The sequence below is a fragment of the Apteryx mantelli genome, chromosome Z, assembly GCF_036417845.1.
Source record: "Apteryx mantelli isolate bAptMan1 chromosome Z, bAptMan1.hap1, whole genome shotgun sequence".
Classification (NCBI taxonomy): domain Eukaryota; kingdom Metazoa; phylum Chordata; class Aves; order Apterygiformes; family Apterygidae; genus Apteryx; species Apteryx mantelli.
Genome location: NC_090020.1, coordinates 36,513,609 through 36,526,119, shown reverse-complemented (window position 1 = coordinate 36,526,119; position 12,511 = coordinate 36,513,609). Strand labels below are relative to the sequence as shown.

At 36.8% G+C, this 12,511-nt stretch overlaps 1 protein-coding gene across 4 annotated transcripts in view; it reads left to right on the top strand.

Annotated features, from left to right (window-relative positions):
- The window catches only part of AUH (AU RNA binding methylglutaconyl-CoA hydratase), a 110,494-nt gene extending 103,092 nt beyond the window's left edge, over positions 1-7,402 (top strand). The window contains exons 7-10 of one of the 4 annotated variants that reach the window (XM_067315997.1): positions 954-1,141; positions 3,188-3,238; positions 5,020-5,067; positions 5,886-7,402. In XM_067315997.1, the coding sequence (XP_067172098.1) occupies positions 954-1,141; positions 3,188-3,238; positions 5,020-5,067; positions 5,886-5,963 (365 nt within the window). In that variant the 3' untranslated portion in view covers positions 5,964-7,402. Of the gene's footprint in view, positions 1-953; positions 1,142-1,447; positions 1,588-2,441; positions 2,568-3,187; positions 3,239-5,019; positions 5,068-5,885 lie in introns of those variants that run through there. The other 3 variants (XM_067315999.1, XM_067315998.1, XM_067316000.1) reach the window with 3 other exon arrangements.
- The last annotated feature ends 5,109 nt before the right edge of the window (positions 7,403-12,511 follow it).

The window sequence follows — 12,511 nt, the reverse complement described above, 5'->3', positions numbered from 1 at the left end:
TATAGTTTCAAAGTCCTGTCTCCTGCATAAAGGCCATTTCAACTATTTTAATTCATAATAGTATCTGCTTTTGGGATTTGAGTCTACTTCTTCAGTTTTTTCTTCTTATTCTTTCATTCTCATTGTTTGTTAATTCTGGAAAGTTAGTTAATTCTCAGTATAACTAAGTAGTCTTCATATATCTGTTTAATGCAGTTACTGCTTGTTGACCTTCTCAAAATGATGATCTGCCAAAGAATTTTTTAACATAGTAAGAATAGCTAACTAATGGTAGCCGCGTTTCTCTGCTGATCCACACCAGTCATCGGCCTTTCCTGATTTTTGTAATCAGACTTTAGATTTCTACAATAAGTTGGAAGTAAGGAGTGAAGAGACTGTGGATTTTTAGTTCTTTGGGGAAAAAATACTTTTTGTCCCTAAGAAATGCAAATTTTAGCTTTGGCTACAGCTTTGTGCTTCTTAGAGCATTAGTTTCTTAGAGTGTAGAGTATATATAGAAAGAGTATATATAGAGAGAGTATGTTTCTTAGAGTATAGTTCTTTAAAAGTGTTCATATTGTGGTGATTAATATCTTAAAAATATACACCTTCTTAAAAAGAAGCTGAATATTTGGATACAGTCACTTACTGGCAAGTAGTTTTCCTTCAGCATTAGGCTGCTATGAGCATGGTAGCCCATCTGTAATCAAACATATTCTTTCTTAAGATTGGCTCTTTTCAATTATTCGTGTATCTTTCTGAGATGCAGAAAATTTTATTTCACTTTAGATAAAGTTTCAAAACTGAAGAAGGCATTTAAGAATGTCTTTATATTATAGGGTAATTTCTGTATCTCCACGTAACTGTTTGCTTAATAAAAAATGAAAATACTTAAATTGAAGGAGGCATCTTCTTTTCTAGATAGATGGACGTGAAACTAATACTTGCATTTTCTGCTTTTTTCCAAACTATAGGGGGCACCCAGCGATTGCCTCGCACAATCGGCGTATCTTTGGCAAAGGAGCTAATCTTCTCTGCGCGCATTGTAGACGGCGAGGAAGCAAAATCCATAGGGCTGATCAGCCATGTGGTAGAACAGAATGAAGCCGGGGATGCTGCCTACAGGAGGGCATTAGCTCTTGCAAGAGAATTTTTACCTCAGGTACCACCGATTATTTTGCTTTTAGCTTTAAGTTGTGAACAAGCATTGAAACAGAGAAAGAACCAGCTGTAAAAAGGAAAAAACTCTCACGAAGTTATATCTTACAAAGTTATTCTTCCAGTTATGGTGAGAGCTATCAGAAGTGTTCTCGCTCATGTATGTGGTGGTGTTACTTGGTAAGTATTTCACAGTGAAGCACATAAGCTGTATCACTCCTTGTATCGTTGTGATATGGTCTGTGTTTGTATTGCATATTTTGGCTTTCAAGTTTCAGACATAAAAAATGTTGTTGTTTTTTTTTTTTAGTAAAGCAGTTATCTCAACAGGTTACTCTGTTGCAGCTGAATGCTTCAGAAGAGAGACAAGTCCATACGAAGGTGGACATATCTCAGTGTAACTGTGATTTTGAGAACATAAAGCCAAATGTAATTTCAAATTAAAGCAAAACCCATTTAGTACTGGAGGGCCATCTGTTTGCTTTTTCGCCTGTGTGTATAAGTCTGATGAAAGAATTGTGCTCTTCTATAGTTCTGAATGACATGCTATCTCTGTCTTTCACTACAAGAGTTGAAATGGCACGGTTTTCAGACAGCCATATGCCAATGTTCAGAGTTTAGCAATTGCCTTTTCCTTCTTACTTGCCTCGTTGTGAACTATCATAATTAGCTCCCCACTGGGGAGGGGGATTGATTGCCTGGCCCTTCATGGCACTGAGCTGGAGACCCTGGTGGCAGGAACAGAGCTGGCTGTTCTTTCTGCATCCCCAGTGGGACTGGACGCACGTGGATGTTTCCACTCCCAGATTTTTCAATATTTATTTTCTTCTCTGACCTGTGACTATAACACAGGTTCGTCGTCATCTGCCCAGGTAACATGTAAGCAAAGGGGATTTAATGAAATCCCATGCGTGAGAACTTAACAATTTTAGTAAGAAATTTAAGTGTGACTCTTGCAGGAGTCTTTGTAATAACTGATTGCTACAAGTTCCCTTACTGCCATAGAGTGCAAGCTATTTGTTCAGAACAGGAATGTGAGTTTTGAACTCTTGATAAACCTGCTTTTCAGCTGAAGACTCCCAAGTGGCAAATTTATAGCAAGCAGTATTAAAGAAAATAATTAGGAGACCACTTTATTTGAATCACAAGTGTAAGAGCGAAAACTTACTATTCAGAGTTGAAAATGTTACAGATGAAATACGGCATTTAGCACTGATTATTTGTGTTCTGAAAACTGTCATAGAAAGACGAACATAAAAAATAAAATAAAAATTTTTACACTGTATTCTGGAATGTTGATTTAGAGTTGCAGCTTCACACTGGAAGCAGTTCTGAAATGTGCAGAAAGCTCTGAGGTCCTGGCAACTCATGCAAGTACAATGCCGTATCACCACTGAAGAGACTGCATTTGCCTTTTCCCAAAGCAGCAGGTGACGTCCTTAAAGCAATGTGTCTATATTCAGAAACTGATGCCCATGACAGGTATATGACTAAACTGTTGTGTGGCATATTAGAGGAGGAGTGTGGAGCTACCTCTGCTCCCTTCTTACCTCAGTTGCTTGCAGAAGACAAGTCATTACTTGCCCAATGCAGGCTTTGCAGTCGCATGCTTTAGGTTTGAAGTTGTATCAGTTCATTTCATTTTCCCATCTTTTCATGTCTCTTCACTCTATGATAATCGGGACGCACTAGGATTGATCACGTGAAGCCCTATAATATCCTGTAGGCCTTGTTTTGGAGGGTATTGAGCAATCTTGACATAAGTGGAAGTGACTGGCATCTTTAAAACATAAACCCGGTGTGCTGCTTTGATTTGTCTCTTTCAAAAACTATATGCTTCTTTCACCTTTTCTCAATATTGAAAATACCTATTTGGAAGAAAATACCTACCATAGTCATATAATTTAGGATGTTTGACCTGTTTGTTATCTATTTAATAAAAGTACAAAGTCCAGAGGGCCCCAATACAACAGCGTTGATGTGCAGACTCTTCACAGCATAATCTTGTAAAATTTAATGACATGCAAACCAGCTTTTTATTTCATTTTAGGGACCACTAGCAATGAGAGTTGCAAAACTAGCCATCAATCAGGGAATGGAGGTAAGGATCTATACTTCTCATAACTCACAACAGTTAGCAGAAGTCAGGATGGCAACAGGTCTTCTGTAGCGATTTTTTTTTTTCATAGACCTGTTTTTAGTTTCTCCATGTGTAGTCTTTCAAAATCTATTTGTCTAAAAATTCTTTCTTAAGATTAAATGCAATTTTTTTTTTATGTCTGTGTTTATTGATTTCAGACTCCTGAGACTAGAGCTGATGCTGTTTGGACATTTCCATAACAAGGCTTAGTAACCCCATAGCTGTCAGAGAGTAATGCACTCTGTTAATTATTAATATTAGAAAGTAAATGTAAACCACTATGAATAAATTGTACTTCAAATGCTGGGAAGGAGAAAATCTCCGAAGTGATACTTAGCAGTCTGTCAAGGCTATCAGTGTTGTTTTAATAACTAGTAGTTAAAGACCAAAAGGCATGTTATTGCTTTTTAATAATTTAATACAGGCTATTGTTAAAATTATACCAGGAATCTGATTTCAGATGTTGAATTGCCACTCCTTGAACACTATTGATCTAGCTCTAAAGCTCATTAAGACCCAGCCCTGAACACATCTGGACACGTGTTTTACTTTAGGCTTGTGAATCATCTTGCTGAGCTCGGCAGGACTGTTCATATTTAAAGCTAAGCACGTGCATAAATTCTTGCACCAGGACAGCGTATAGTTCAATCAGGGATGAGGGAAAGGGGATCCTGTCACATGCAAAATCTGAAACCAACAAGTGCAATTTAAGGTTGATCTTTTAAGTCTCATAAGCAACCATTGATATAACTGAGTTCAGCAGAGCACACCACCAATGACTTTTGCCCTGAGGACCAAACTCAGATGCTGTTGTGTGAAGAGTATGTTCATGAAGTTCAAACAGCAAGTAATGATGGGATTCAAGTGGTACCCAAGGTTTAAAAGGCTTCAAGCTGAATTGGCTAACTACCAGATATAATGAACTGGAGTGTCAGTTTGTAGGACTAGGGAAGATAGGGTTGAAAGGACTCTGAACGCTCCTCTATTTTAATCCTGAGTCCCCAAGACAAGGTCTCCTGTATCAAAACCAGTCAAGGCAAATGCTTGCTCAGCCTATTCGTGGCAGAGATTCCCTCGGGAATCTGTGCCACTGCTTCTCTCCCCTTGGCCCACTGCTTGTAGCGCATAGCCACAGGCTTTGCAATGGCCTTTTGGAAAGCTGCTAAGTCCTGCAATAGCTGACACTTAAGAGAGGCGGAGAAGCAGTGAGGAGAAAATTCAGCCATTTCAGCTGCTTGGACCACCTCACAAAGAAAAATATCAAATCTGCGTCATGATACAGGATTACCACTGGCCTCGTTTTCTTTTTTATATACATTTAAGCTTGAATTTATGTTTGCTTTTTAGCATGGCATCAGTTTTTTTATTAAGTTATGAAGATGCTTGTTTCAGAACCAATTTTTAAATAATCATGCAGTTCACTTCATCTTTTTCCCCTGTAATAATTGCAAACATGCAGCTAGCTAATAGGTTTTGGTCCAGATGGTTTGAAGTGAAAAACATGCATTCTTTTGACAGTGTTACAGTATTATGGAATAAGGAAACTGTTAGAGAAATCACTAACCACTCTCACCACATGACAGTGAAGTATTTCTATGTTAAAGTAGCGTAGAAGGAATTTGCAGAAGTTTTCCAGTATTTGGCAAATAGCAGCACAGTATTTAAGTTTACTATCAGGAAACAGAGTGTATACTAAGTGTACAAAAATACCCTTTTAAAAGTATTTTATTCTTTTTCCTCAGGTGGACTTAGTAACAGGTTTAGCAATTGAAGAAGCTTGTTACGCTCAGGTATGTAATACAGAAAACCCCACAAAACAGGGTTGTTTGGAGCCTGTTGTGAAACACATGCAGAAATATGACTTGAATTTGCTCTGTGATTTCTTCTTCAAATATTTTGGTGTTGTATTTAGACCTTCCTTCTACTTACTCTGTTTTTATAAGAAGTTTAAGGAAGGAGGTGTAGTTTAGGGCAAAAACATCCTCTTTTCAAGACTGTTTGGGAAAAGGGAATGAAGTGCTGTCAGCCCTATACCTAGCCAGCCATACATTGTCATACATCTAGCCCAAGAACTGCCTTACGTTTGCTTTGCTTTGGTTTAATGTGAAATGATGTGAAGGACACTTCACTACTATATGCCACTAATGGCATGTGTGCTAACCGTGAGAAAATCAAGAAAAACCTCTTTGCCAGCAAAATGTGCAAATAAAGTATTTTGAGTTTGTATGTTCATGGACGTTCAGACAAATTTTTGATCTTGGAAATAGAAGTGTCAGCATTGGAGATATAGTCATTTAAAGCATATGGCAATCTGATTAATAGCCTAAAAACAAAACAAACAGACAAAACGCCAAGCCCTAGGAATTTTTTCATTGTCATCTGCTCAGAGGAAAGTTATACTTTCTTCTCCCAGACTGTTTCTCAGCCTTATGTTATGCCTTTAAAGGATCTGGCACTTCCAAATGTCTAAATATACCTTGCAGTTTTCATTTCTTTATAGACTGTATGATGCATGTTGCATGCATTCAAGAACTAGGGTTTGTATGAAAATATTTTTCGTGGTATTATTTTTGCTGTCAATAATAAAATGTTACTCTGCTCTTTGTAGACTATTCCAACAAAAGATAGAATTGAAGGTCTTCTTGCATTTAAGGAGAAGAGACCTCCTCGCTACAAGGGAGAATAGAAGAAGCTGATGCCTTTAAAATACAATGGGGTAAATGTACGACTAGGAGAACCGCTAAGGTGCACTTTGCATCAGCACCTGGAATATCGCAACCACCAAAGTAAAAGCAAATCATACTGGTGCAACATTTTGAATGTGTCCATACCTGTACTGGGCCCAGATAGATCTGTGTGTCAATTCATGGTCATTACAGTTTCTAAAGGTTGCTCTGTGTATTGGCAAGGTCACAGGTTCATGCAGCATTTTTAAAATTTCATATGTATGAAACTTACCATTCCGCAAACAAAAAACCTCTTTAAATTCTTTATATAAATAAAGCCTATATGTGATGTTAAGTGTAAGTCTACTGTATCATTTTATCAAAATAAAAGTGACTTCTACACATCAAAAAAAAAGAAGGGGAATTTTATCAAATATGCATTATAAATGATTCTGTATATCAGCAAAAATTATATTTGAATATTCCAGCTGAATATGTACCTTATTAATAAAGCTAAGGGAAATGAAAAGGATTATTGTTTGGAAAATGTTAAGCTTTATTTATCTGACTTGCGCTTTTATAAGTAAAATGAAATTAACTTTGAGAATAGCACATAATGGTGTCCTTTTGATGAAATCATTGCCATTATATTCATTTAATTGTATTACATTAAGACATCTTTGAGGCCAGCCTTTAATTATACATTCTTGTAAGTTAAACTCAGCTTTGTCTTACATTCTTGCAAAATATCATCTAATCAACGCTGTCTGCTGTGAAGGAACTTTATTTCACTTGACCCAGTAATTTTAAATTTTTGATGCATTAAAGATTTCTCAGTGCAGGGATGTGACTAATACACTGTTAATGCTAGAATTCTCTTCAGCCCCCAAATGCTGTTTTTTTGGGTTCTAATACTGAATGTTTGTGTACAGCAGGGCTAAAACTGAAAGGTTTTTTATTCGGTGGAGGCCTCAGGGTTCTTTCCATACTTTGAAAGAGAAATCCAGTAGGTTATGAGGTGAGAAAACTATTCTGATTCATACTGTATATTTGCTGTAGTAATGGCATATACAGCAAATACCTGGAAATAGCCTCTTAGAAAGTATTTTTGTTAACCTGACTGGAAAATAAACGTGGCTTAGCAGTCAGAGGCTATCTTTTTTACATGGAAACAAATTCCTTCGTGTTTGGTTACTGTTGTCTGATGAAACTCGTGCACGCTCTGCTGGTTCTGCAACATTAACTATGATCACTGTCCATATCTGTGGTGATAAAGCAGCTGATCAAGATGAAATGTCAAGAACTCATTTAAATTCATATTTAGACATATCTTTACATGTAAATTGATTTTAACTGGTCGAGCACACACTTTGTTGACTGGTAAACTTGCTGAGTCGATCATTTCATGCATGATAATTTGCAAATAAAGTACTGGTGCTTGTTTTGATAGTCATATAAAGCCTAGAGGGTCATTTTTGAAATGCTAACATGTCATTTTTGTTTTTACTGGGTAGGAAATAATTATTTTAATGGGAGAAAAAATAGTAAGTCTATGCTGACTGGTTTGTGTTTCATAACTTTGATACAGAGTCTGGTTATTGAGCTGCCTCTAGTTTTCTAACAAGCGCTGATTAAGTAACTTCTGGGAATGTCTATTTAAAAAATTCGAATGTCATTAAATACTATGGCATAAAACTGTGCTGTTCAACGTCCTGTGCAGATTCTTGCCTTTAACTAGTTTCGATCTCAGAAAATAATTTTGCTGTCATAGTACTCTCTCCATTCCTTTTTCTCAGGAGAAGACATTGTCATGTTGTGGCAATTTGAGTCCCTTCTTTGAAGTCAACAGTTTGAATGTTATTACAAAGTGCATACCAGTTGGACAGTCTTTAAAGGTACTTGTTAATGATATTGAAACAATTTTAAAGGAACAATAATTTGTGAAAGATGCATCCAGCACTTATTGTCTCTGTTATTAAGTAAATAACATTATGATGACTGCATTGCTCATGAGTAATAGCAATATTAGAATTTTGCTTCCAAAACAGGGGGATCTGTGAAAGAAATGCTCTTACAGAGCATAACTTCTCATTATGAAAATTATCCTTCAAGTGTTCAGGCTCTGCACATCCAGTTCCTGGTAAAGTTATGCTTTTCTCCACAGTACCTCGTGGGTAAGTGTCCCCTGATTCTGGCTGGTTCCCTGGAAGGTTATTTCATGGTTCCCAGGCATAAGCAGCTTCTCCTCCTGCTTCCACTGAGCTCAGGTGAACAGTGGGTTGGTTCCTCTGCACTTCACTATTGAGTTGAATGTGGAGGAGGTGATCTTTCCATGAGTTGATTTCCTCTCCACGGTCTAAGTGCAAGCACAACTTGTTATTGCCTTGTAATTGTTCGTTTTATGCAGAAATACTGTGTGAATTTATGAGACCCGTATCATTTTAGCTTTTGATCTATGAATACATTAATGTTTTTTCAGTGGTATTGTTGAAGTAGGTTCTCACTAAATTTACTAAATTTCTGAATAAAGTTTTCAGAACTGTCTGAAAGACTTAAGTCAGTTTGTTGCTTTTGAGTATTTCACCTGCTATTAAGAAATTTGGTGTGTTATTTGTTTTGAGGTTGTGTAATGGTATAGTTAGCACTTGAAGATGTTGTCCTGTGGAACATTTCTTTGAGATTTGCAGAGCCATTTGTCAAATTGTTGAAATTTATGTGAGTTTGCGGACAATTGCTCATAGTTCTACTTCAGGGTTGATATCTATGCTTTTCCAGGGCCTCTTTTAACTAGCTGCATTCAAAATAGTAAGCACCAGTATATATCATGTGCAGCTGCTTTATCAGTTGTTTTTTTATGATGCATATAACCATAACCAAGTTTGTTGAATGCACCAAAAATCAGTGGTTTCTCAAACACACGAGAGGGCATAAAATCATCCTAGTGGAGACTGGGTTTGGGAGACTTGGGAAGTAAGGTAAGAAGTTGAGTACTAGTGAGACGTCACAGTACCAAAAAAAAAAAACGCTTGTAGATGCAAAATGAAAGGAGTACTTGAAGCATCTTAATTTATCATGCTTAGTTTTTGGTTACATTGCTTTTCCCTGTAAGCAGATCCCTGAAAAGGTGTGTACTGAGACTATAATGAAGAATTACGATAAGAAGGTCTTTGAAAACCATTGCTATTTTGTGTGGTATACATTGAACAGGATGTGCTTTCATGGCTTATTTGTGGCATTTTAGCCTTGTTCTCTGAAGTATTATACCTAATGACACCCCTGAAAAGTCAGAGGGGTTCACTGGCTAATGAGGATGATACTGTATTCTAGGTGTGATGATGATGATGTGGTTGTATTAAGATGTTCTTTTTGTGCACACTTTTAGAAAGACAGCTGTCTCCAAAAATGTGAAAAAGGAAAATAATTGCAAACAGATAAACCAAAAGGAGAGATGCGTTCAGCTAAAAGGTAATGAAGTTCCTCTTGTGTATTTTGAGGCATCACAAAGGCTACTTTTTCTGTTTATGTCTTTTTTCTGTTGCTTTTTGTATTGTCTGAGTCTGCAGCTCAGATTACAGGGTACAGGGAGCAGTTTTCAGAACTTGCATGGGTTTTCACTTCTAAGAACACTATAGTTTTATAAGTATAATTAGGGGAGTTTTGAACGTGTTCCCAAAAAGTTTTTTAAATGGATAAGAAATGATCAGGCTATCACCAAAGATTTACTGCTAAGGTACTTATTTTATTCAATACATGGTTCAAATCACACTCAGTTTCAACCTTGGAATAGAGTTGAATGATGATTTTTATTAATTGTACAGAATGTATTGTGTTTATACAATGTATTCATTATCCATTATAATATGTATATGTATATATAGGCATGTGCATATACATGCATGTGTGTGTGCATGCATAAGGATATATATAAAATTGTTCAGACTGTCAGACAAGATCAAACACCCTCAGGATGTGATAGTACAATTGTACTCCAGGAAGTTTTGAATTTGTTTGTGCAAGAGCACTTCAATTGATACCAGCAAAAACCTTGAACCCAATAAAGAACGCATTATGTTTGTTACAAGTAGCATTACTTGCGATGTACGAGTTCTGTAATACAGAAAATCTCTTGCAGAAACAGCAGTCAAGTAGCAAGGAGGCGCATATGTATGCTATGTATCTCATGATTCACATATGGTAGTTCAAGGCCAAAGTAAATGCAGCAGAAGTCAGAGTGATTTCTAAGTTTCAGCAAAGGTGCAGCATGCCAGATAGCGCATTCTTTCCAGTCCTATAGTATCACTTGCTTCTGCAGTTTGGACAGGCCTACAGTAATCATAAGCAGCTCATTAATCAACAACTGTCATAGATTGTAAGATCAGTCTCCACCCCCTTTTTACTGAGTCTAGACTTAGATTTCATCTTCAAATTTTATCTAGTAGATAATTCTTCCAAAGACACTCATTCACATGGGAAGAAATATGTAGTATGTTAAAAGAATTTATTATAAAGGGCGTGAACATTCGGTGTCAAAGCTAAGTCCTATTGCAGTTCTTGAGTTCAAAATAGTACATTGACCCTCTAAGGCATACTCTGTATATATGTGTTTATAAACTCTTCAAAGTTCTGGCTAGTGACTGCTCCTCTTTGATTATAATTTCTAAAGCATATGCTAATAAAGCTTTTATAACATATTTACATTAAAGAAATGAGAACGTGTTACAGTTTTCTCATTGCATAATGCAACTTTCAGAAGAACATGAGTTTTTTTTTTTTTTTTTAAGGAACTTGTACAGCAGATAGTTCTTTCTTTATTCTAGCAATTGGTAATTGATTTAACGTTTTCCTTTAAGCATAAGGGACTTTGTGATATCATCTTTGGCTCAATTCTTTCTAGCATGTTAAAAAAAAATCTGATGCCAGTTGTATAAATCCTTTTAAAAAAATGTGTCTGTCTCATGCAGCTTAGAAAGACAAAGTTTGAAATTTAAATTGTAAGAATAGAGTTGTGAGGACCGTGTTTTCATTACATATGAATGTTAATAATGTATCTGTATGCTTATGTAGAAAGAGTTTGACTCTGCATCTTTTATTCATGTGATAAGTCCATACTTCCAGGACTGTTGTCTTCAAAAACTGGGCTGTAACTTAACTATTTATGTAAATAAATATAAGTAATTCCAGATTGTGATCACTCAGGATTCAATCCGGAAATTGTAATTCATATTGAATAGTGTTTTAATTGTGTTCTTCTGGCCAGCCTCCTTTTCAAAGTAGTGGTGAAAGCAGGAGAAAGCCAGTGAGCATGTGTCTAAGAAGCAGTGGATGTAGGAAGAGATGGATAGAAGAGGTGTTTTGTCCAGTGCTTTCAGGTTGCATGTTTAAGTCACAGTCCACTTCAGCACAACCATTTCTGATATCTTTATGAGCAGCTCCACAAAGTGGACATAGATGCTGCAAAAAACCCAGTATCTGAGTTCTAGACCCTAATCCCTAGTAGAGATCGTAATATCTAAATATAATTCTTACGCTATCTATATAATGTATGAAAGGGGATAAGATCCACAGAAAACAGCATAATGGTGAGGGTTCTACCTAAGATACTGGTTGGTAAATGAAGACATGGATGTGTTTTAGGCCTCCTTTTTCTTTTCTACATCTGTGCTTGAGAAAGTTCCTCTCTTCATTTTGGATTTACAGCCCTAAACTTTGGAGTTCATGGTTCTTATCCTCTTTGTTAAAACTGAGCTGAAATCAGTCCTTTTTTGGAAAAGTGGAAAGGATATGCTGCGACCCCTTGATTTATCTAATTGGTCAATAGTTGGAGTCTCACAAAAGACCAAAGCGACTCAGTTTGTTCCCTTCTTTCACTGAAATGGTCTGAACCTAATACTCCTACCAGAGTGACCTGATCACTGGACGATTTCAGTCACTCCTGATTAAACTTTTCTACTTAAATTACCTACTCTTCAAATTAACTTGCTGACACATAGCAAGAATGACTGTTAGCCTCTTGGTTTGAAGAGGGAAGGTCTATCTTGCAGTCCCTCACCCAGTGAGTATCGCACTGTTTCCATAATACATACAGGAGTAAGGACTAGACCCCTTCTTGCTTTCCTCTCATCCTCAACATCTCCTTCATGCTATGGAGAGTTGTGTCTGTTAAGTGGGAAGGTGCCTCCTGAGTCAGACTCCTTAGCTGTGGAAGGCTTCGTCTGTAAGTCCTAGAAGACCTTAGGTACAGTGTGATGCCATTGTCTAATACCATCAAGACTGTGACTTGCAAGGGAAAAGCAAAATCTCAACAGCTAAGCAGGAATTTTGAGAACCTAAATTTTGAACTTTGTCTCCTCAGTCCCTGCATAGATGTAGCTTTAGGTGCATGCCTCTGTGATTGCACTTCTAGAAAGCTTTACATTTTAAGAATATTGATTAAGATTAGAAATACTTCTTTAAAGTAAGCAAGGGATATCAGAAATGACTTTAACCACCACTGACATGTAGGCAGTCCCATGATGGAACTAGATTGCTATTAACAGATACTAATACTTATGGAACCTTTTAAGACTGA